This window comes from Saccopteryx bilineata, chromosome 2 (genome assembly GCF_036850765.1).
Source record: "Saccopteryx bilineata isolate mSacBil1 chromosome 2, mSacBil1_pri_phased_curated, whole genome shotgun sequence".
NCBI classification, from domain to species: domain Eukaryota; kingdom Metazoa; phylum Chordata; class Mammalia; order Chiroptera; family Emballonuridae; genus Saccopteryx; species Saccopteryx bilineata.
Genome location: NC_089491.1, coordinates 124438345 through 124465098, shown reverse-complemented (window position 1 = coordinate 124465098; position 26754 = coordinate 124438345). Strand labels below are relative to the sequence as shown.

The following is a 26754-nucleotide window of genomic DNA, read 5'->3' as shown; positions in this document are numbered from 1 at the left end:
TGATGCTCTTATTTCATACCAAAACCTACCTCAAATGCCACATCTTTCATAGTAAAAAATCTTTTATCCTAAAACTTGACCCATTTGTCATAAGATGCTTTATCATTAATTTTATACTTCTCTTTTCCAAACTGAATTCACTGGGGCGACATTATGAAAATTATACAGGTTTCAGGTGTACAAATCTATAATACATCATCTGTATATTGTACTGTGTGTTCACCACCCCAAGTTCATTATCCCTTATTCCTCCTTTACCCTTGTCTCTTAAGCCCATTAGACCATTATCTGTTGAGTATGCATTAAGATAACGCTGATTGTAGTCATTTAAAAGCAAATTAAAAGTAGAAATATTTTAAATATTAATTTCAAGTGAGTTCTATATTTCCAATATTTGCTCTTAAATTATTTTAAAGTTCTCTACTGCAGTGAAAGAAACCAAAATAATCTCAACACCCCTAATAGCACATAAACATTAGGGAAATTACAGATACACATGCGATACTAAAATCTCAGCCACCTGTCTGTATAAGGACAGTAGCAAAGAAAGATTACCATTCAAAATGACAAGAGGTATTTAACTATGACACCACAACAGATAAATATAATAAAACCTCACTCTCATATTAAAGGAGAATTCCCAAGATCTGGCATTAATGCTTTGCTATTTTAAAAACTAATTTATAATTCATTCATCACATTTTTGAGTCTACTGTCTACAATGCAGTGCTGATATAAAAAACTTGTTTTTCTTTATAGAAAGCTTATTTTTCATGATTCTGCCTATATTACAACAAAATCAACATATCTAAAAACAAATATAAAGATTTCCTTTATTAAATCTACCAGAATGCATGAATGGACCTATTTTCCCTGTAGCAAAATACTAAGAAATAAAAGAAATTGGCGTATAACAATGGCAGAATACCCTGGGCAAATAACCGGATACCATTAAAACATACTAAACAACTCTGAGGTACCATCAAACACCTCATATTCACAAAAAAGAAAATTGCAACAATAACAACACAGTAGATATTCCATAAAGCAACTGTAGTTAGCAATTTATTCATCTAAGCATTTTACTCTTACTTTTTCAGAATTATCTCAGATGCACCCTTGCTGAATATTCGAAAACTTCCATCTGAATTTTTCAGGACAGTACTCATGGACTTCCTAACAGAATTGAAGGTATAGACTTTGTACAGTGTTTCTTCTGGTATTTCATTTCTAACATCCTGATAATCCCGCTTTAAATCCCGGAGAAGTCCCAACAAGGCACATTCAGTTTTATTACCAACGTGACGAGGTAATCCACCCTCTTTCTCTGGTGGCTACAAGAGAAAAAGGTTTAGAAGCAAGCTAGTATCATCTTGTTTCTCTATAAAAGTTTAATTTATTACATAAAACAGAACGCAACATTTTAAAATAAAATTACATAGGAAACTTCTACTAATATAGGCATTTCAGAGAGGAACACAGATAGACGAGGCCGTAAGGAGCTCTGAGATGAGAGTAACATGGATGCCAGTCTCAGCCCTGCCAGTTCCTAGCTACGTGAACTACTGGCAAGTTACCCAACGGCTGTGGTCCTTGGCTTCAGCATCTGCAAAACAGGAGCACTTATGACCCAAGAGAATTAAATAAGACACGTGAAGTTTAAAGTTGGTTCCTGACATGTAGAGGAACTTACCTTTCCTTTTTCTCTTACTATTCTCGCACAACATTCATATTAATTCAAAATTCAATCTACAAATTGTTATAGCTTAAAAGTCTATACATTAAAATAAAGCACGGTTGTCTTAAATATATATAAAAGCTTTATTTTTTTTTTAGTATCTTCACAAATTTTCCTTAATCACCACAGCAGTATTAAGCGCAGATGTGACCATCTTTACTTAACTGAAGAATGGAAAGCTCAGACTCTCAGCTAGTAAAAGGCAAAGCTAGATTCAGAACCAAGATCCTTATCACTTTTTAGTCCAATGATCCAATTCATGCAGATTTTCACTGAACCTGTAATATTCATTTCACCCATATATCACTAGAACACTGATCAAGTAAAATAATTTCATGCTTTGTTATAAAGAAGACTTTTAAAACTTGCAAAGTTTAAATTATTCTAAGGTAGCATAAGTCTAGAATTATTACTTTACTGAGTTAGTTCCCAAAGGGTATAAGTATCACCTTATAGGTAGGACCTACTGAGAAACCAAAAGGAACATAGAACAAGCATATAAAAAACTTTTAAGTTGAAATCTGGCTTCAAAATTTTTTCTAGAAAATTGAGAGTTGATTTTCTACCATATGAACTTAGTAAGAATTTAAAATTAAGAACTTGTTCTGGTTATAAGACTTGAGTTTCTAAATACAGGAAAATTACAAGTAAACAAAATGCGTATGTTGATCAATAGATCTTACTCATACAAATTTTATCAAAGAAACTTATGTACATTATACAAATATATGCCTTTTGAAAAAAACACAATTTCATTTTTCAATTTATATATAGTAAAGGTAGGTCTGAAGACCTATATACATACAGTCAACTACAAATTAAAAAATCAATTTCCATGTATCATTTATTAAAGAAACCTACCAGTATTTTTGATGTATAAGCACAATTCACAGAAATTCCTGTTACAAGATAGGACAAGATATTTGGTGGAATAGCTTCTGGTTCAGGAACCTTTTTGTAATGTTTTTCATTTATGTAAATTTGAACAACTGTCATTCTGTTCATTGTCAATGTTCCTGTTTTATCTGAACAAATGGCTGTAGCATTTCCCATGGTTTCACAAGCATCCAGATGCCTTACTAAGTTATTATCTTTCATCATTTTCTACAGCAACAAAAAAATCTAGTTAAGCTATATATAATAAATCAGAATGAAAACACAGCTATATACAGATATACATATAAAACCAACCATTTAATACTGGAAGAATTTTAGTATATTCAACATATTTTAAAAAGCTTTCTGAGGTTTTAATAATTTGACCACTGAATAAAGTAATATAATAAATGAATACAGATACTTGTACCCATCTGCAAATCACACTGACTCTATGCCTCAAACAGCTTCTGTGAAGTGTTCTTGCATTACAAGAGCAATGACAATCTGTACTCTAAGTACAGAGGGACGTTCAGTAGTGTAAGAGTTTATGACATTTAAGGATTAAGTCTCCTTATAAAGTGGGAAACAAAAGATTCTCATATCAATCACCAAGAAAAAAAGTAGCTTGTTTCAATTAAAATAGATAGGATATGGGCCATGTACTTGCCTAATTTTTTTTTTTTTTTACTCTGATAGATTGAGTTAACATACCAAAACCAGAATGGGCTATTTCTACCTTTCCCATATGCTGATGCACTGGGTAGTCTCACTCCCAGATCATCTATTTCATTCATTTACAAGAACAAAAAAGATAGTTTCTAAAAAATTATAGAGTTTTCACAGTAGCCCCAAAAGGCATTTAAAAATACTTGATAATTAATTCTCAAAACATATGTAAAATAAGTGAAAAATAAATTATTTTTACTAATACGCAAGATACAGCAAACCACTGGTTTCTTGAATAAATAAATAAGAGAAAGAGAGATCTGTATCTACCAAATTATTTGTGATTTGAATTAACATTAAAGATTAAAAAATGAAGTTCTTCCTACAGTGAAGAAAAGGTGTTCAACTTTGCAAAGCACTAACGGAGAACCCATAAAGATTATACCTCAGAGAAAAGAACAGTAAGTTCTTAACATTTTTCTAAACAGATAATAAAAGCTTAACAAACAGAGGTTAAAATGCTCTCAGGTTCAACAGGAGTAACGCAAATCAATTCTGCCTATATCTTTCTGATCAACTGAGAAATCAGAATCATTAACGATTATTCAAAATAAACCAATGACAGTACTGGTAAAATGACTGATCAATGTCTAAAATGTTTTATCCCAATTATTTTTTAATTATCTTAAAACATCAAAAAAGGACAAATAGATAAGTACATTGTATTTCATTATTATCACTTCGATACATTTACTGTTTTTATTTTTGAAACAAAAGATGTTAAATATCTAGAAAAAAAATAAACAGTAAGAAAAATAATATCATGACAGGTCTATTGTAAAAAATACTTGGGAATACTCTGAAGTGCTAGAGCAGAAATATGACTAATTACTTCATATCGCTCAATGTCATCAATGCTACTTAAGAACTGCTAATAACAACAGAAATTCACAAAAGCAGTCCTCTTTCAGTGAGTATAATTTTACCTGCAAAGCCATTTTGAAAGAAAGCTCAAAATTGTCCAACCTAAACCTTTTTAAACCACCCTTTCCAAATAAAGTATAAAATTGATAGAAAAGATAACCCTTTTCAAACAGATTACTTTAGGTAAAGAGCAGTTAGCAAAACCATCAAAGAGCATTTTCTAGCATTCTACGTGGAAAACAAGGACTTCACTAGTATAGATCGAGTTAGAGAAGGTGACATCTGAAGAGACCTGAATAAACTCAGAGAGCAGATGATTCAAAAAAAGGAATAAGCGGGCTCTGAAGTGAGAACATGGTTGGGATATTTGAAAACAGCAGGAAGACTGGGGAGGCAGACCAGGAGGAGAAAGAGGGTGGAGATTAGCACTAAGAGGTAAGTAAGAGCCAGAATGGGCAGGGCCCTCGGGCCAGGGTAAGGAGCTGGGATTTTATTCTTAGTGTCATGAAGGCCCTGAAGTCTTACAAAAGGAAATAATATGATCTGATTCCTTTTTTAGGAACATGAGTCTGCCTACCTTGTGAAGGCCAGACTGCGAGGTGGTAGAAGAGTAGAAACAAGGAGGATGTAGAAGGTTGACTGGAGTGAACCCTCTCTTTGCTCTTATACCACAGGTAAAGGGCATTCTTAATCTTACAAACGGGAAAAAGGAGGGCACATGATTTGACAGTATAACTACCACACACTGAAATTAAGCCAGAGGTCTGCCTAGCAGAATGTGCTTAGTTTTGTGGCAAGGTTGTCCTCCAAAGAATGTACAGGTCTCTGTGTCCAGGGACCTTCCACTGGGGCAAAGAGAGGGAATCAAACAGGGTAAATGAATGGAATTCTCTTACTTTCACATTTCTACTTACCTTGACGGAGTAAGCCAGTGAGATGGTGACTGCAAGGGGAAGCCCTTCTGGCACAGCCACCACTAAAACTGTGACTCCAATAATGAAGAACTTCACAAAATATTGTATGTAAATCGGTGTGCACTCAGCAAGCCATGGTTTCTTTTGAACCCAGAATGTATCAATTACAAAATATAATACTAGAATGATAACTGTGATGGCAGACATCAACAAACCTTTCAGTATACAAAGAAAAGAAAAATGTAATTATTTAAATATTCCAGACACTACCCATTGTCACTTATACACTGGTCATTGGAAGAATTATAACTGGTGTGTAACACTTATTTTAATTTCTCTAGAAAACTGTTAACTTCCTTTTTTTCACTTGACATTGTCATATTCAATTTTTGCTTCCAAGTATATAGTCCTGTTGCCAGAAGAACTGGGAGAAAAATGCTCACGATTCTTTCCTGGACTACATCTTCAGTCTTGTAAAGCAGAGATAAAATAATAGGCAATGACAAGGAAACACCAAAAGCTTAGCTTAAGCTGGTGCTTTATATACTGGTAATTTGCTTGTTGTTGAAAGGGAATACAGTAGAAATCTGATGAGTGAGGAGACTTGAAATTAAATATTTGAACCTACCTTTTTTATTAAAAACATTTATCTGAATTATTATTTTCAAGTCATTTGCCTATTTTGTGGGTTACCTAGCCTCTTATAAATAAGTATTAAGATATAAGGCTAGTCCACACGTCCAGGTCTCACAACCCAACCCAGTGCTTACTAAATACCATCACTATCTTAAACCCACACTTATCCCCAACACTGCGGAGTCGGCATTATCATTCACCTGCGTGTTAGAAAAAAAGCAAATGTTTGCTCTTAGATAATAAGCTTCTTGAGGACAAAAGCAAAAAAACTTACTTTTCCCAACATAAAGCTGGGAAGTGAGAGGATAATGCAATTTAAGTAATTTTAATAATATATACTGATTCACAAAGGGGATACTGCTAGAGGGCATGCTCTGTTTTTGTCTAGGAGCTTCGCTGCTGCTGTTTTGTTCTTTTTTTTCTTTAAATAAAATGGCTCTCTTGACATGTGTTTTCTAGTGATGGCAACAATTTAGTAATTTCAGCCTCAGAGTGATGCTCTAATCTATTTACTTAACTAGCCTACAACTTTTAGAAAAATGCATACTTACATTTTTCAGAAAGAGTAAAAGGACGAACAAAACATGTGGTAAAATTTTATAATTAAGATAGTTGGGTAATCTGAATGGAGTAACCTCAGTGCTGGCCCTCTGTGCTGCTCCCAGAATCTCAGAGATGAGAGCATGAGCCTGTGAAATGGGCAGATTTAGGTGCTAATCCTACCTTGGCCACTCTTGTTAGCTAGTTGACAAAGGACAAGTCCCTCCATGTACAGTGGGGATAACGGCCTCTAAACTGCAATATTATGAGATTCTACAATAACTCAACAGGCCTGGTACAATGTGGATAAAACTGAAAATATTTTTAACTCCCCTGCCACTAACAAAGCAACATTTTTCCTGCCTTAAGTATGTCAAAAGATAATTTTTAAGCAGGAAGTTAGCATAACATAAAAACCCCCAAAACCTTATATTCTTTTATATATCATACCTGCTTTGCCAATCTGAACAGCCAACTTTGTAAGTTTCCCTTGTAAAACAGATTTTTCCTTTTTTGGCAAATTTGCTTTCTTTTTGTCTTTTTCATCACCATCTCCACCATCTTCACTCTTCAAAGGCTGCATTTCCATGGCTGCACCATCCTGGGCTTTTGCTACATTTAAGAGCAAATGTCATTTCACTACATTTTTTTTTTAATTCAGCGAGAGGAGGAGAAGCAGAGAGACAGACTCCCACATGCGCCACTACTGGGATCCACCTGGCAAGCCCAATAGGGGGCGATGCTCTGCCTATCTGGGGCGTTGCTCTATTGCTCAGCAACCCAGCTCTTCTTGGCGCCTGAGGCGGAAGCCATGGAGCCCTCCTCAGCACCCGGGGCCAACTCACTCCAATCGAGCCATAGCTGGAGGAAAAGAGAGAGAGGGGAAGAGAGAGAGAAGAAGAGAGAGAGACAGAAAGAGAGAGAAAGAGAGAGGGGGCGAGGGGTGGAGAAGTAGATGGGCGCTTCTCCTGTGCGCTCTAACCAGGAATTGAACCCAGGACATTCACATACGGGGCCGATGCTTTACCACTGAGCCAACCAGCCAGGACCCTAATTTCACTACATTTTAAAGGCACCTATAACTTGACATTGTGAAGCAAGTTTTGATAAAAATCAGTTATATTTTAGAAACTAGAAAAAAATTACACATTAAGCCTTGTATGTGCACATGTGTATGTCTATCCAGAGAAAATAAGTCAACAGTGAGACTTGGCTGTGAAACTCTCTACCACATTTGAGAATGTTGTGCTAGGTAATACAGATGAGGCATAGGAAGAAATGTAGGGTCCTTAAACTAAGAAGTAAATACCAAATCATCTCTCTTCCTTTTGTGTTGTGTTAGGTAATGCAACTTATTCTAAACCTCACAGAATCCCTTCCATATAATTTATGACCATAATATAGAACATTATGTATCACCTTACACGTATAGGAAACCTATGTGCAGAGACTCAAACAGATGCAAAAATATTTATGTTATATATTTTCTTCTGCATTTTTTGCTAGTAATGATAAAGTGACCAATGTTATAATACCCAAAATGTTTAAGTTGAAAGTTACCTACACCTGGGTTTTTCTACACTTACTACCACAAACCACAATTGAAATCTTATTAACATTATAAAGGAGCATGCATAAGGCATTGACAGGAAGAGAGTTTAACCCAAGTTAACATTTATATTGCCGATTTTCCCTGCTACTCGTGTCTTACACTTTTAGGTGAATGTCATATACAGCAGATATATTTCTGGATTTAATGATAAGAAGCTAACTGTGCTTTTACCCTACTGAACTTACCTTTGTTGCGATTCTCAATAGCTCCATCTTGTTTCTTATCTGTAGGAACAAAATGGGAATTAAAGCTTTCCAAAAGAAATGAATACAGCCATACTAAATTATGCAAAGGTAGTTCACGTTTCTCTAACAGCATTGTACACAATGATATGTGTGTTTACGTGTGTGTACAGATTAGAAAGCATCTGGTTTGTAATGACCTACTAGATCAATCACTCCCTGGGTCTTAACCATAAGGGAATACTCCAAAATAATTTTGGCATTTATACTTGTTTGATTTCTCCAAAAGACTGTATTCTTTTTTTTTTATGCTGTAATAAACACAAATGTAATACAAGAGGTTTTTAAACTAAATACAGACCTAATCATAAGAAAGCAGAAAAGGGCAGGGGTAGAAAAGGAGGGAGGAAGAAATGTCATAAAAACAGAATAAGCAGGAGAGTTCTGACGGGAATGAGAACAAAATCACTGTGCATAAAAGACAGGGAAGGCAAGTCAGTAAAACCAGAACATGAATGCACTATCAGCTGCAATAATTCTAGTAACTGGCTTAGATTTGGAAAAAAGAGAAAGATGAGAATGTCTGAAGCAATAAAGTCATCAAAGAAGGACTAGGCTTCTTGTTTGGAAGCTGGCAGGATAATATTAGAAATGACAAACAGGAAGCAGCAGAATCATTTGGGCTATTTTTCTTCCAACTTCTCTATCAAGGAAAACTATCTTCAAACTGGAAAACATGGAACGAATATGATCAAGAAGGAACAGAGGGTCAAGATAATGAGGAGGTAGTAAGGGAACACCTAGCTACTTTCAATGACCTCAAGTCTGGAGAGAGACCAGAGAGCCACATTCCAGACTACTGAGAGAACTGAGACAGATTACCCTGCCCTGGACTGGTTTTGGCTGAAGGAGGGCTAGGAATCCACAGATGAAAATAAAAAAATGGGTGTTTCATTCTATTAAAAAAAAAAAAAAATCCCAAAATAAAAAATGATAGACAATGAGTTAGATAATTAATTTTGGAGAATACCCTTGACTGGATTAAGAAAAACAGGGGTATAAAATATAAAAAAGGGTGCTTCCTGGAAAAGAGTCAATAAGAACAAAGTCATGTGGTAAACTTTCCTTTCTTTTTTCATAAGGCTCCTCAACTAGACTCCTATTGATTAGGATGTGGCCCAGTATGTGGTTAAAAGCACACACTGCTGAGCCAGACAAGTGGGTTTGATCTGCCACTTAATAGATCTTTGACCTGGAGCAAGTTACATGACCTCAATAAGCCTCTTTACTCATCAGGAGAAAGACTAAATAGTCTTTAAATTTTATCATGGTAAGTATTAATGAGATAATGCATATAAAGCTTTCAATACATGGTATCACTACCACCGGTTTTTAAATTGCCTTCCATTCTTCCTTAAGGAACCTGAGGAGGACATGGGAAGGCTGTGGTGAGGGACAGGGAAGACCTAGAATGTGGAGCTTGCTAACCCTCACATGCAGCCGAGAACTTTTCAAACACATTTTTGTTTGAAATCAAGATTTCACAGCTAAAGACAAAACCCAAACAACGAAACACCTAAATATTAAAAAACACCACTGAAGGTAAAACAAACCAAGATTTTAGCAAGGCATTTATTCTAGATCTCAAAATTACTTATATGTGTCAGAGAACTAGGGGCTTACTATCGAAGTATAACTAAGTACATCTAAGTGGTTAAACCACAGTAAACTGCTGTCAACTTCAAGGAAACACCTTTGGAGGAGTGATCCTGAGTGGAAGAAAAATGTGGTACAGCAGATACTTAGAAGCAGGTTGGGGAGAACACTTTTAAAAAAAGTACCATGCTGCCCTACTAAGTGATTCTGAGTTGTCTCCCTATGTATGATAGATTCTTATAAGATCTTTGTAGATAAACTACTGTTGTCAAGCTTGCTGATGACAGATTACTTGGAGGGTCACCAGATACAATATATCAAAATAAAAATCTTCATATCTCACAAGCTAAATATAACATGACAAACATAATTAGGTATCAAAGTAAAGTTGTGGTCCTGTGTCCAAAAATCAACTACGTAAGTTCAGACTGGAAAATCTGCAGAGTAGAAAATTTGAAATCAAAATGTAATAAGGCTGACAAAGAAAGCTGCTACTAAAGTAGAAAAAAAAATAAGCTAATAGGAAGTGAGTTAATTCATTTTTCTGGTCAGATGACACGGACACCCTAAAATTAGAGGATAAACAGAATAAAGGCAATGGAAGTATTCTAGGAGATGATGAATTTACCCTGTGTGAGGGGGACCGATGCATTCCCTCAAAGCTCTTAATGGGCTATTTAATCCAAAATAAAAACTTCCCCTGGAGTAATTCTATCGCTTGAAAGTACATGATTTTATAATATCATTTTTTGTAGAATTTTTCATATCAAATCTCATGAAAGTGTATGTTTTGCACCATTTCTTACAATTTAGCTGCCATATTTCCAAATACAATTCTAACAGCAAACTGTCATTCTTACTTTTCTTTTCCTTTTTCTTCTCATCTTTCTTCTCTTCCTCTTCACCTCCAGCTCCAAGTAAGGTAAAGATAATTCCAGTTTGAGAATTTACACCTACAGCAGTAACTACCATTCTTCCAGAGCCCTCTATTACATGAGTACCTACAACAGAAAACTTTTAAAAATTAGAATGAGTTTTTCCACCTGCCACCAAATTTCAAACTTTAGTAACAATGTCTTTAATATCCTTAATATTCAATAAAATAAACTCAACGAATAAAATATTAAATAAAATCTAAATTCTTATATGCTTATAGTTTTAACTCTGTAATCTGAATTCAACACTCAAATCTACCACTCATTTATCACGTGATACAGGGCAGATTATAACATCTCAATTCCTCATCGATACAACGGATATAACAGATCTACGAAGAGCCTCACACCTATAAATCTCGTGAATGTAAAGTGCTTACTTGGCACAGTGCCTGGAATTTGTAGGGGTTCAAAGAATGTTTCATTTAAAAAATTATAACATCATCATCAGGACATTTTCCAAGAAACACATTGTTTATAAAAGAAATGTGCTTATGACCAAAGGGATTCCACAGCAACAGATGCCACGTTTCCCACGCCCGACCTACCGCGTCCCTCTAACCCAGACTTCCACCGCAGCCTGCCTAGATGACTGCAGCAGCCTCCTCTCTAGTCTATCTTTCCAGCTCATCCAGAAATCAGTTCACCTTCCTAAAATGTGACTTTTATCCTAAGCCTCTCATGGCTCAAAATCTTCTGATGCTACATTGCCCACTGGACCAAGTGAAACACTGTCACTTGAGACTAACCAACGCTTCAAACCTTTTCACCCATGACCTTAACATAAACTTCCAGTACAGAAAGTTTATGTATATGTGCTGAATTCAGACTGTCCCTCATACCAATCTTAAAAGTTGGCAGGCATTTTTATTCTTATTATCTAGAATCTTGCCCAAGGTTACACAACTATTAAGTGGCAAGGCAAGCATTCAATCCTGCTCTGTGAGAGGACAGAGGACATAACCTTCTTACATGTAATGCTGATAAATTTGCTTACAGTTCTCCAACTTGTACAGCCACATCTCTGTCCCCTTTATCATTTATTAAAAGGCTTCCCACCTCTCTAATATGTATTTTGGTGAATTTTACGTAGCTTTTAAAACGTTTTTTTTTTTAACATGCAATCTTCTTGACAGTTACCACATAATTTGATCTCCAAGTTCACAACCACCTGGAGGACAGGGTCTAAAGGCACCTACTCCCATCTTATGTAACAAATCAATGTCAAAGGCATTTGCTAAGTAAGATCATAAAGCATATGCACTTACTTCAGTATTTAAGAATTTATACTCAGCTATTAATTATGGAGGAACTTACTGAATATGAAGTTTTTAGGCCTTTGATGTCCTTGTTTTAAAAATCTATCTTCTGAATATTTCACTAATTATTAATTTCTTTGCCAGTGAAAATGTAAGGGAAACAAGAAATGAAAATCAGGATAGTGAAACAATATTTACTGGGCAACTACTATGTGTAAAAGACAGTTTGTTTCTTTTAATAGTTCTGGCTTTCACTAGGTTTCAATTTTTTATGTTCTGTTCCTCCTTACCACAGGTATCCTACGTTGGCAGCAACGTGCTCAGAGTAAACAGTTTTTGTTCTGATCATATATCCCCACTGCTAACTAAAACACCACTTCTAAAAATCTTAATTTAAGAAGCCAAGAACAGCAGTGAGAAATGGCATCATGAGAATAAATTTAAAAATAAATGCATTTCGTGTTTTTAGTACATTTTTAGAATAGAGAAATAACTGCAGAAAAACTTTCCCACTCGGGCTGCGATAAGGAAATCTACAGAGTTATTTCAATTTTTTCTTAAGCATGGAAAATTTATAGAGTTCTCCTGGTATCTTTGGTGTGTTAGGAACCTGAGTCTCCATAAACTTACCAGCCACTTCTGTGAAAACAGCAAAGGACCAAAGTTCAGTTCAAGGATGTCAACCCGAAGGGCTAAGCACTGTGTAAATAAGCTAGATGTCCATGAAGTATATATGGCCAAAAGGCAAGAGGAGGCTATTTCAGTTCACCTAATAAGGTAGAATTAGATAGCTTCTCTCTTTTTTGGCAAGATGATAAATTTTACTTGGTTAACATAAACTATGGTTTCTTGAAAGTATGGCAAAGAATATATAAAATAGGTATATATTATATGTAAGTATATTATCCTTATATATACATTATCCTTATATATATTTGTCTATTTGGAATAAATCACAAACATATCGATGTAAAAAAAGAACCAAAAAACCCCAAAAAGAGTACAAATGTTCTTAGCCCTTTGAGTACTGAGTTTTTTTCATGTTTGCTGACCCCTGGGAGTAAGTTTTTTTTCCTTCAAAAATTAAAATTAGTTCCAGTTACAGTTTTATTAACTTAAAATCATGTTAGTTTGATAACCAATTTATGGAACAAGAAAAATATGCATTTGCCTTTTTTTAATGTTGCCTTACACATTTTTAAAATCAATCGATCGTACTCTGGATGGTCAGGAGACACGAGGATGTACAAGAACATTCTCATTACTAAAACGGTTAGTGGTGTAGAATATTGAAGGCACAAAAGTCTCAAGATTTTTTCAAGAAAACGCAAAGTCTCTGTTACAATAGAAACTTTTACCCTACTTATAATGGTGTTTATAAATGTACAAATAGGTAATTAATTATTCAGATTTTGAGTGATGGGATGTTCTGCAATATGCTATGTTGGCACATATTTGCAAATTTTAACAAAGGAATAGTTAAACTTAGGTTATACGCCCCAAACTTGTGACTCTAACTTAACTGACCCCTGTCACAGGTTTGACTTTGGTTTCAGTAAACAATGTTCAACCATCTGACATAAAATTCACAAAAAACTGAAAAATATAGCTGCCAAGTAACTGAATAGTTAAATCAGCATGAATCTCATTACAACATATAAAATGTTAGCATTTCATTAACATCTAAAAATGGTAATAGAAGACAAATAAGTAACAATTTGCTTTCTCCAAACATTAATATTAATTCCACCGAATGTACTATAGAAGGCAGCTTGTACTTGCTCCCATCATCCCTTCTACTGCATCTCCAATTAGTCTTCGGTCAAGCTGTCAGTCAGGCTGTTATAAGAACCTCCCAAGTAGACAACCACTTCTTCCCCTTCCCCAGTACCTCACCCACACAAATCTTTCTCTTTTCAATTCTCAGAACATGTCTTAACCATGTAAACATTTATTTAATCCTGCCTAGCAGATGTGGTGCTACTCCTGGACCTATTGTTGATTCATCATACAGTCTTTGAGAAATCATTTATGTTTCAGACTCTGTCCTCAGTAATTAATGAGAAAGTTTTAAAGCTCAGTAACTTTAAAGATTTTATCAGTTATTTAAATAAAACAACAACCAAAAGCCTGTACATTGATCATCACAGAGAATTCATTAATTTGCTTTAAACACAATCATTCTTCAATCTTATTCAATAGGCCATAAATATAAATGTGTGATACAGAAAAACAGAACAATTTAAGAGCAATCATTTGACTTTTATTTTAGCTTTATTGTTATACTAACATTAGCTAACACTGAGTCTCAAATCTCTTGATTTTTCTGGATTCCATTTCCTCATTTGTAAAATATAGCTCTGGATTCAAAGATCTCTCAAGTTGCTGACAATTTACAAAAAAACAAAACAAAACACCAAACAAACCCACTAAGCATTAGAAAGATTAACCCAGCATAAAATCCAGAATCCTCTTCACATGATTGGCTCTTAGGGAAACCATGTTTGCTGATAAGGGTATGCAGCTGTGAGAGAGAACAAAAGTTACAAAAGAAATTCACACCTGACAAAAGTAAGGGATCCTTATCTAAAGACTTCTTAACATGGTCAGATTCACCAGTCAATGAGCTTTCATCAATTTTAAGATCATTGCCTTGAATCAGTATGCCATCAGCTGGAAGAAGATCGCCTAAAACAAAAAACAAGCACATGCTCAACTATGAACAAGACTGCAATCATTTTATATCTAATGCCAGATCCATTCTCTCTTTAACTTACCATATTTCACTTGAGCAATATCTCCAACAGTAATGTCCGCTACAGGTATCTGAATGACCTGACCACCCCTGATGACTGTGAACTTCTGTTCCTGCTCAATTCGACTCTGCAACCCTCTAAACTGTTTCTCCTTACTCCAGTCATTGAAAGCTGTCACTAATACCACACACACTACCGACAAGAGGATTGCAGCTCCTTCAATCCAACCAGTTTCACCTTCTTCACTATCGTCCTCTCCAACAGAAACGTCTCCACAAACTATTTGGAAAGAAAGGAAATGCTCATCAAAAAGAATTCTGAATTGAGGGCAAAAGACATGCAGTAAATTAATTAGTTCAAAACTGTAGCATCAATAATGGTGAAGAAATAATGGAACAGTGCTTTCTCGACTTTGGGCTGTAAATTATTTGTGACTTGAAAATCAATTCAGTGGCTCATGACCAGCATTTTGAAAAATAGAAAGAATACACGTAGTAAAGGTATTATTGTTGCTTCAAAGCTTACTTTGGTAATTTACAAATTTACATGAAGGCTTATGTTCTTTTGCGTTCCTGTATAAAGTTCTTTCTTATTGAGGGTTGAATTAAAGTCTCTGAAAGTCAATGGTTTTCTTAGGACAGGCAAAGCAAGAACAAGATAATTCAAAAGAAAAGATTGAGAAAATGAATGACACTAGAAATGATTAAAGCATATTCCAGAACAGTGAGCATGAACTGAAGAGGACTGACTAGCAGGATGCTGAATAAAGACTAATCTGGGAGAGTCACATGGGACAGATGAAGGGAGAGAAGATGGAAGCTAGAGTAAGACCAACTGAGGATGAAAGAGAATTCAGTATCTTCAATTACGCCAGACAGTAAAGAGATACAATGAAATAAAAAAAATACATCAATATTCTCTCCATTACTTGATTAAAACTTCATGAATAACTAAACATAGTAATTATAATTATTTATTATAAAAATACTTAGTTATGCTTGACTGGTGGTGGCACAGTGGATAAGCGTGTCGACCTGGGATACTGAGGTCCCAGGTTTGAAACCCCGAGGTCACCGTCTTGAGCACGAGATCAATGACATGATCGCTGGCATGAGCAAGGGGTCACTGGCTCTACTTGAGTCCTCCCTCCCCAAACTCCTCAAGGCATGTATGAGAAGTAATCAATGAACAACTAAAGTGATGCAACTACGCTGATGCTTTTCATCTCTTCCTTCCTGTCTCTCTCTCCTCTCTCTCTAAAAAAATAAAATATTTTAAAATGTATTAAAAATATTTTTAAATTTCTCAGTTTTGACTTAGAGTACAGTAAATATCTACAGATATAATTTACATAATCAAAGCTCCTTGGAGTCCTCAATACTTAGGACTGTAAAGGGACCCTGTGACCAGAGAGTTTGAGAACCATTATACTAGTGACTAAAGATTCATTTATCATGTGGTTTATAGTGCTTATTTTCAAACCAAACTGTATTGGTAAGAAATTGATAGTTTAGAGTTCTATCAGTGTAGTGTTACAATTAATGGATTTACTTTTTAAACAAAGTACTGCAACCTAGTGTTACAACACAGCATGATAAAAGATGACGTACATTAATAAATGTTAAAAATAAATTACAAACACTCAATCACTTCTTACCTTGGAGCAAACATACCTTTATATGTTTTATTAATACCTTCCTGTAGATTTTTTTTTAAATAAATTTTTTTAAAATTATTTTTCCGAAGCTGGAAACGGGGAGGCAGTCAGACAGACTCCCGCATGCGCCCGACCAGGATCCACCCGGCACGCCCACCCGGGGCCGATGCTCTGCCCATCTGGGGGCATCGCTCTGCCAAAATCAGAGCCATTCTAGCGCCTGAGGCAGAGGCCACAGAGCCATCCTCAGCACCCGGGCAAACTTTGCTCCAGTGTGGCCTTAGCTGAGGGAGGGGAAGAGAGAGACAGAGAGGAAGGAGAGGGGGAGGGGTGGAGAAGCAGATGGGCGCTTCTCCTGTGTGCCCTGGCCGGGAATCGAACCTGGGACTCCTGCATGCCAGGCCAACGCTCTACCATTGAGCCAACCGGCCAGGGCCCTTCCTGTAGATTTCTAAGTCTCTTTAAAGGGCCTTATGACACTGACAACTCTAGATTATCTTCCTGACCTTACTAGTAACAAAACCCATTCCCACTGAAAATATTTTTCTTCAGTTTTCTTTAGTCTTGGTGGAAAAATGTTAAGTGGAAAAATGTTAAAAGCAAAAAGTTTTTAATCTGCTAACTCAGTTCTAGAATGCCAATTCTCAGTACAGGTATTCTATTAATGACAGTTGGATAAACTGAATACTAATGGCTTTAGCTCTATGTTGCTAAACATGGTATGACCTTCATTTTCAGATAAAAAGACACAGATTTAAACATCCTTACACCTACCCACTTATGCACACATACATGAGCACACACAGACACGCCTACACAAAAACATTTTTTAAATATGGAAGGATATATACCAAAACGGTATAGCACTAATCTCTAAGATACGGGATATTCTCTGACTTGTCATTTCCCCTCTAATACTTCTATAGCAGAATATGTACTATTGTATTGTATTATTTAATAAAAATAAAAGTCTTTAAAATAAAGTTCTAAAAATAAATTGGCTTAATCTGGCAAGAATATTGCCTAAATCCTTTCTTAGCCACAGCACTTACTGTCAACAATAGAGAGTCTTGCCCCCTTTGGATTCTGGGAAATGTCTGGACACCTTTTTAATTGCATCACCTTGGAAAGTGGTATCATGAACATGGCAGCAAAAAATGTTCCAGTGCAAAATGTCAACAGTGTTGCTGCTGAGTGAGAAACTCTGATCTACACTTATCTCAGATAAACTCACTTATTCTGTGACCAAGGAAAAAAAAGTTTTCACATGAGCTCCAAGCATACCTTTGAAGGAATTACTTTAAATGATTACCCAAGTCAACTTTTAGAGTTAGCAAACATGCAGTCAAGTCTTCATAACTTCAAAGGCATAAGAATAAAGCTTCCACACACACAAAAAAATTTGGTGACTCACTCTTCTGATATACAAAATACTATTGATTCACTTTACAGCTACATTTTTAAATATACTGACTAAAACCCAAGTTAGATTTCCTAGCAGTTACAGAATGTACAGTCAGAAATACCCATATTAAATACATTACTTTTTTTTTTTAGGTGTAAGAAGGGGAGATAGTAAGGCAGACTCCGGCATGCACCCCCATAGGGATCAACCTGGCAACTTGTCTGGGGCTCATGCTTGAGTACTGAGCTATTTTTAGTGCCTGAGGCTGAAGCACTCTGACCAACAAGCTAACTTTAGCGGTTAGGGCCACACTCGAACCAACTGAGCCACTGGCTGCAGGAGGAGAAGAGGGAGAAAAGGGGAGAAACAAATGGTTACTTCTCTTGTGTTCCCTGACCAGGAATCAAATCCGAATAGTCCATATGCAGAGCCAGCGCTCCATCTACTGAGCCACTGGCCAGGGCCTTAAATACATTTTTTAAAAGGAGAAGATAAAATTTAAAAGAAAAATGAAGGCCACAGAAAGGTGGGGAAAATACAAAACCATTTGTACCTACAAGTTACAGCAGATCTACCATTTTATAATGTATTTTTCCACTGGTTAGGATACTCTGTAGTATAAACATTTCTAGAATGGCAAGGAAATTACCGAAATTATGTATGCAACAGAATATTTTAAGAACTACAAAAGTAATGGGTTGGGGAAGAGAATAGAATTTTGCTTTCATAATGGTTTTCCAAAAGATTAAAAAAAAACTCAAATGAAAAATTATTTCACAATAGTGTTTTAAAAAACTTAAAAACAGTGATGGCACAGATCACTTGTTTTTGGCTTAGCTCCTTGCCAGACACATGGTGTGCATATGTGACAGGGCATTTAACTTCTGTGCCTCACTGTAAAGTGGAGGTGACATTACACATATTGTAGGGTTACTGTGAAAATTATCTGAGACAATATACACTGCCCACAAAAATGAGGGGATCTTTTATAGCTTCATATGAAGTGATACAATTTTTGTGATCAGTATAGTTAAAAAACTACTAAAGATACTATTAGAATGTACAAACAGTCAATAAATGCTAGTCTGCTATCATATGATATTATGTATTAGGTAAGCTACTGAGCTGAACTTACCACCACACATAAAAGTCTTTTCCTCCTCAATTTACTTACGTGCATTATGCCCTTCTGGAGGTCGATAAAAAGAAAGGCCCAATGATACTATGGCTGCAATTTCTAATATAATTAAAGTGACATCTTGTAATGCTTCCCATACTAATTGAAGAAAGGTTTTTGGCTTTTTAGGAGGTATAAAATTCTTTCCAAACACTGCTTCTCTTCTTTCTATATCTGCAGGGTTTCCACTTAAACCTAATAAAACAAAACAAAGCAAAATTTCAGTGAACAGTTTTACTACTTACAAATGAAAATATCTATTTTATTAAGGACTCATTCTTTACACTTTAGACACCAATTCGTAAGACCCTATCAAAAGTTTATTTCTGTGCATTAGTCATGTACAGAATTTAAATCACTGTAAACATATGAAGTGCTTTCAGAAAACATTTTAAGTAGAAAACTCAAATTCAGATTAAGACTTTTCACTTTTCAAAACTGTTCATCTTTTTATCATATTCTACCTTGCAGAATATGATGATAGCCTTATAGATGTCTTGAGACCAGAACTGACATGACACTTTGATCATTTTTACATTGGAATTAAACTCCCCGACTTTCACTTACAACAGGGGTCAGGAACCTTTTTGGCTGAGAGAGCCATGAATGCCACATATTTTAAAATGTAATTTCGTGAAAGCCATACAACGACCCATGTTCGTTACTCATTATCCAATAAAAATTTCGTGTTGTCCCAAAAGACAGCTGTGATTGGCTCCAGCCACCCACAACCATGAACATGAGCAGTAGAAAATGTATGGATTGTAATACATGAGAATGTTTTATATTTTTAACGTTGTTATTATTATTTTTATTAGAGATTTGTCTGCGAGCCAGATGCAGCCATCAAAAGAGCCACATCTGGCTCGCGAGCCATCGGTTCCTGACCCCTGATTTACAATGTTTTTTTCTCCAAAAATGGGACACTATATAAAGATATCTATTTTGCTTTACTTATTGCATCTTCATTAACATAATCAGTGATTTTCACTTGTTATTTACTGAAGAACAATGAAAAGCTATCACAAATTCTACCACTTCTCTTACTAAAATATATGTTATGCTTGGATTGATAAAACATTTCCAAGTCACATAAAAAAAGAAGACTGAGGATGACCTTTACTTCAAGTTTTATTTTTAGGGTTTATTTCCAATTGAAGAAACACTGACTGACTGTATCTAATGTCACTGTAAGAGAATTAATATTATGCCTAGAGTGTGGAATTAGAAAGCTGTAAGGAAGTTGTTTAAGAGAACTGAATGAAAGTCAATTCTGCCTTTCCTTCACCCAATCAAACAAATCCTCTTCTAATTTAACCTGTTGGTCCTGTCAAACCTACATATATCCAAATTTACTAATGCAAAGTAGGTACACACTTACATTGCTGTGGGGGTATGAACACACAGCAGTGGTGAACATTATTTTTCCTTCGTTTAAGGATACTGCCTGACCAGGTGGTAGCACAGTGGATAGAGCGTCGGACTGGGACACAACAGAGGACCCAGGTTTGGAACACCAAGGTCAACGGCTTGAGCACAGGATTACCAGCTTGAGTGTGGGGTTGCTGGTTTGAGCATGGGATCATAGACATGACCCCATGGTCATGGCTTAAGCCCAAAGGTTGCTGGCTTAAAGCCCTAGGTCACTGGCTTGAGTTCAAGGTTGTTGGCTTGGTCAAGGGGTCACTTGCTCTGCTGTAGTGCCCCAGTCAAGGCACATTATGAGAAAGAAAAAAAAAAGAGCCACAACAAAGAATTGATGCTTCTCATTATTCTCTCTTCTGTCTGTCTGTCCCTATCTGTCCAAAAAAAGAATATCAAAGAAGATGGCAAAGATACCAAGGGTGACATGACTTTTCATTTATCATGACAAATTTAAATTTAAAATTAATTCAATTAACTTCAACCCCCCTTTTTCCCCCAAGAGCTCACTCTAGGAGAACATCAAAGGAGAAAGACAGGAAAAGAGCAGATTACTGGAGGGCTCTGAGCTTTGAGTGTTTTAGCTATTAATCTCAATGCTGAGGCAGGCAGAGAGAAGAGGAGGGAAACAAAGAAAGTATACTGCTAGAATACACAATGAGAAATAAATATCCAGATTTTAAAGTAATTGTTTACTTTGTTAAAGGTACCAAAACTATTCCAGAGCATGTTTTCACTAGCAGAGTTAACAAAGTTGGTCCACACTGGGAAGTTCGTTTTCTGATGACAAAAGTCATCAAACAAAAGCTTCCACAGATCTAGGCTTTGAGACAGAGTCAATGGGAAAAAATGGCAATGAAGGATGGTAGCAATTATTGGAGGGAAAGGCATTGTGAGAGAAAAAAACTTGCAAATTGTAATTTAGAATCCAAACCATTTCTTCAAACTGGAGCAATACTGCCCAATCACACCTGGCTACAAACAGTTAATACTGGTCCATGGTTTAATTGGAGGATAGGAAAATCAATGTAGTGAGGTTTTCCACAAAAATGTTATTCGTTTTACAGAACTACACTTGGAGATGCTGTTCTGAGATTATGTGCTTGCTGCTTTTCAAATTAAATTTCCTTTATTTTATGAAAAGATGATATTAGAGAGGGGGTACGTCTGCCTTATATTTTAATGCCCTTACTAGGAAATATGAAAGACTGCTATTTCTTCTCCTGTACGTCAATGTTTTCTGAGAAATCTTAAGATATAGCAATAATCTATCAGTTTAGCCCACAGTTAATAGAACACACCATTACTTACATGTACAATACCAGGTAGTTTTTTTTTTTTTTATTCATTTTAGAGAGGAGAGAGAAAGGAAGAGAGAGAGAGGAGAGAGAGACAGAGAGAGAAGGTGGGGAGGAGCTAGAAGCATCAACTCCCATATGTGCCTTGACCAGGCAAGCCCAGGGTTTTGAACCAGCGACCTCAGCATTTCCAGGTCGACGCTTTATCCACTGCGCCACCACAGGTCAGGCCAATACCAGGTAGTTTTAAATATCACTACTGTATAAAAATAATTCATCAAAACTTATGTTGGTTATAAAAAGGTGCAATATCTTATGTTAATACTGAAAAGAACAGCCATAGAGCTAAAGACAGCTTAAAAATGTATCCTGGAGGAAATCTGGGAAGGAAAAAAGCAGCTGGTCCTGAGGGTTATTATAATTCTTCCATGACACCACCGTACACACAGGCACACACCTAGGTCACTGCACCAACAGTTGTCTAGTCTAGGAATTAGAAAAACTAGGTTCCAGTTGACCTACTGAAATCTTATGCAAGTCAGTTAACCTCTTTGAGGGGAGCATTAATGTTTGTTGGTATAACTTGTAAGGTTGTTTTGAAGGGCCAAAGGAAAAGGTACACAGTAGGTAAATCATAAATGACCGGGTAATAGCAATTAAGAGAAGGGGGAGACAAGTGACAAAATGAATACTACAGGTTTTAACTCTACTTGGGGGCAATTAATTTCTATTAACATAAAATAAACAAACTTACATAATCTAAATGTGATTGTTTTTTTAACAATAGTCTGTTCTCCAAAAGATATTTATTGAACACCTGCTACTTCCAAGGACTGTTCTACATGCTGAAGAGTCAGTGTCAACAACACAAGTCCTACATTTAGAAAAGTTTTTATTAAGTGGACGGAGACAAATAAGACAAAATAATATGGAAAGAGGACTGGCATTTATTTGAAGTCCAATGGAAATCATAAGAATCTGGTTTTAAATAGCTGTGTGAAGGATCGGAGTGGGGGAAGAAGACCAATTGGGAGGCTGTTACTATGACTGTGCAAAGCATGAGATGCTGGTGGTTTGCATCCGGGTTTTAGAAGAAGAGGTAGAGTGACTGGATCTGTCAAGTGTCTTGTAAGATCAGAAAATTTGCTTAAGGACAGGGTGTGGATGAAAGAAAAAGAATAAAGAATGTCATCTAGATTTCTGGGGCGATGGGGTACAGTGGCATGCATTTAAGTGGAAAGATGGTAGGGATATTTACCAAGAAAGAGTGGGCTTTGGGAATTGCAGATTTGGGTAGCAAAAGGGAGACAGGAATTGATGTTTCTGTTTCACAGGTTTACACGAGATGCCCAATACACAAACAAGCAAAGATGTCTAGTAGACAGCTAGCTATCCACATAGGAACTCAGGGAGAGATCTGAGCCCGAGTCAGCAATAGGCCAAATAAGAGCTCCTGGAAAGCTAGAGTAAGTTGACAAGAAGAGAACAGTCCAACACTTGATAGATAGGGAAAGAGAAGCTAAAGAAACTAAGAAGAAACAGAAGGGTGGGGAAGGGTGTATGACCCATAAACAGGCCATACAATACTAGGAAAGATCAGAAGAGTTTTTTTAAAAGTATAAGACCTGTGGTGGTGCAGTGGATAAAGCGTCGACCTGAAAATGCTGAGGTTGCCGGTTCGAAACCCTGGGCTTGCCTGGTCAAGGCACATATGGGAGTTGATGCTTCCAGCTCCTCCCCCCTGTCTCTCTCTCTCTCTGTCTCTCTCTCCCCCTTTCTCTCTCCTCTCTAAAAATGAATAAATAAAAAAAAAATTTAAAAAAAAGTATAAGACAATGTGGCTGGCTATATCAATGGTGTTACAAAGGTTAAGTAAAATGAAGGCAGAGAATTGACAATTGGCTTTCACCAAATAGAGGCTGGTGACCTTGATAAGGAATCTTCCAGTGGAGTGGTAAATAAAGAAAGTCTGATAAGAAAGAATTGCACAGAGAATGGGGATGAGTAAGTGGAAACAGTGAATATCGGTAACTTTTTCCAGTAGTATGATGCAATGGGGAGAAATAAAGCAGAAAAGGTGAATTAAAATGGGTAAGTACAACCCCATTTTTCCCTTTAAAAGAGGAGTGACAGCTATTAAGGCAGGTTATTTACCTATGGAAATTATCAAGTAGAGACACTGGTGAAAAAGGAGATAGACCAATGCTAGAGGAGAAAGCCTTTAAAGAGCCAGGACATGGGTGTTAGTCTATTACAGGTGCAGGAAGAGGCTCCCACTGTGAGGAGAGAGAAAGCAAAGTTCGTGGGGGGAGAGATATGTCTAAACTGGTGGGACTGGTAATGAGACTACATGTTTGAGCTCTAAAAAAAAAGAGTAGATGTGATATAAAATTATTAAGAACCACTTATAAAAAAATATAACAAGAAATCTTCTGTCTAGTCCTGTTGGCTTAGTTGATTATAGTGTTAGTGGCAATGAGGCCAAGGGCAGGCATTGCATTGATTTCCTTATGGCCCAGTTAGTTTCACAAAAAAATCATCAAAAAGCAGCCTCAGAATTAGATGCTTTTGAGATTTACCATTGTGGGAAGAAAAAAAAGAAAGCCTGTATTTATTCTAAAAAATATATAATGGCTTAAGATTACTGTTATATACTTGAAGACAAGGTATTATGGAATAAAATGCAAATTATATCAATGGCTGCATGTTTTACATGGAAATGTAGCATCCCAACTCCTGGGACTAATAATATCTTGTCTCAATTTAGGAAATAAAGAGGGGATGAGTCCTGGAATGTAGTAAGGTAGACTGAACTGAAACCATGGCTAATTCACAGCACACACTATAGTCTTATCAAATTCTGTGCTTGAAATGATGTCCTGTTTGTATGTATGCGTGCATATGTGTCTGTGTAAGGTGTGACACGGGGTGACAGCTGCCGCTCTGACTCCCCCTAAGTGAGGGCCCCAGGAAAACATGCAGACCTAGAAAGCATGCAGACATTTATTGTTATGTGCATTCTTCTTGGGAAACAGACTAATACTCTCATCAGTCCCAATTTCTAAAGAACAGACCCTTAAAATTTTTCAAAACTGGTCTAAAGTCAAACTTACACACTTGTTCCCAAATGCCTACCTACCACAAGCCACGCACTATGACAGCACTAAGCACACAAAGGGAAACAGACACGATGCCTTTCTTTGGCAGTGGACTTCAAGGAACTCAGTTTGCTGGGGCTGATCGACAAGTAACCAGTTCATCACAACCCAGTGTACAAAGCATTAGGATGGAAATGGTAAGGGTGTTATGGGAGTACACAGAGAGAACTGGAATCCAGATTTCAGGGGGTCAGGTTGGATAAGGGAATTCTAAGAAATTAGTATAGTATGTAAGAGGTCCAGAAACAAGAGTGACCTTGGCACAATAGTATTTAAAGATACTGAAAATTTTCTATGGCCAAACACTGAGGAAGAGAGAAACAGAGCTGGAAAAAGGTAAGGTTAGAGAGGTAGTATTAGCCAGTTCCCACAGATATTTGTTAACCTAAGTGAGAAGTCTGAACTTCGCTCTACGCAACGTGAAACCAATGCCAGCTCTAAGCAGGGAAGTGACAGGCAGCGTGAAGGGAAACAGAAAAGACCCTAGTTAATATGCTAATACCTGAATCGCCACCAGAGAAGATGGTGGCCTCAAACAGGGCAGTAGGGACATAGAGAAGCAGACATCCCTGATTTAAGGACAGAGCTAGGAGTTAGAATTTTCAAGTCTTTTTGACAAAGTAAGAGTGGGTGAAAGATTCCTGTCAAAGTCAAGGGGACAACTAACAAAGTGGGTAACAGTTTCATTGGAAAGGAGAAAGATAAAAGTATGCTTTCAGAGGGCAAGTTTGAGAAAATAAAAAGATGTCTAAAAAGAATTGGGCTTTCAGTCTCAAAGCCTAAGAGAAAATCTTAGACGGCAGCTACAGATGTCGGAATCAGCAGCACCCAGATGACATGTGAAGTCTCAGGAGTGGAGGGCATCACCAGGGAGAGTGTGTAGATGAAGAGAAGTGTGTGGAGGTGAAAGGAAGGCACAGGAGCTGATGAGACTCCACCAAATAAAAGGAAAAAACCCCTCAGAGCATAATGCTATGAAAGTCAGGACAGCATATTCTGAGAAGGAAATATGTCCGTTATACTCAGAAAACTGAACTTAAAACAGTTCTAAAACTATGCTGCTTCAGTCTCTACCAAGTACAGCTTTATAAAATCATATGTATGCTACATATTTAAAGGAGTAGTCAGTTTTACAACTATCTTCAAGAAATTCATTAGCAGTGGAAACTATGACCGGAGCAAGTATTAAATGTATAATTTCTGATTTCTATGACAGCAGCAACAAATGTCTGGAACCATGATGACGAACCCTTTCATAAAAACCGCCCACTTTTGCAGTGCTGGTCAACCTGGTCCCTCCGCCCACTTGTGGGCATTCCAGCTTTCATGGTGGGCTGTAGCAGAGCAACCAAGCAGCACCGTGTGATTGGTTCACCATGAAAGCTGGACCGCCCACAAGTGGGCGGAGAGACCAGGTTGACCAGCACTGCAAAAGTGGGCGGTTTTTATGAAAATGTTCGCCATCAGGGGTCTAAGACCAAGTCATGCAAAATCAGCAATATAAAACTCATTAGTAGCTCTATACACGTTGTAGAGCATACATGGCTGACATATCACAGCCATGCAAATCCTGCTGAATGTCTGAAAGGGCTGTGCCAACCTATATTGCCAAGCACACATATCAGGGCATCAGAGTGTTCTCGTAATAGCTAATAAGTCAATAATGACTTATTCTGGGCAAAGGGCTGGATTTTTGAGAGTTAAAATATATTTTCATATGTGAACGTTAGTTCGTTTTACTGTATAACACCATGAAGACATGGTCAAACCCACTGATACGAAAAGCTTTACTTCTATGAGTACAAATTTAAACTGCCATCTGAGACATCATGGAAACATTTAGTTGGCAAGGGACAACTGCTGTTAACTCTACTCTGCTTCCTACCATATACCTTTTGTTTCTTTCTACCATTGTTTCCTTTTATGTCCCTTGCTTTCTT

At 36.6% G+C, this 26754-nt stretch overlaps 1 protein-coding gene across 4 annotated transcripts in view; it reads right to left on the bottom strand.

The window, feature by feature from the left end:
- ATP2B1 (ATPase plasma membrane Ca2+ transporting 1) overlaps nt 1–26754 on the bottom strand; it is a 135046-nt gene that overhangs the window by 38363 nt on the left and 69929 nt on the right. For all 4 annotated transcript variants that reach the window (XM_066257768.1, XM_066257771.1, XM_066257769.1 and 1 more), the window contains exons 3-11: nt 18934–19131; nt 14719–14976; nt 14504–14629; nt 10608–10748; nt 8095–8133; nt 6748–6909; nt 5122–5336; nt 2600–2842; nt 1093–1334 (exon numbers count right to left, since the gene is read on the bottom strand). In XM_066257768.1, coding sequence (XP_066113865.1) covers nt 1093–1334; nt 2600–2842; nt 5122–5336; nt 6748–6909; nt 8095–8133; nt 10608–10748; nt 14504–14629; nt 14719–14976; nt 18934–19131 — 1624 coding nt within the window. The remainder of the gene's footprint in view (nt 1–1092; nt 1335–2599; nt 2843–5121; nt 5337–6747; nt 6910–8094; nt 8134–10607; nt 10749–14503; nt 14630–14718; nt 14977–18933; nt 19132–26754) is intronic.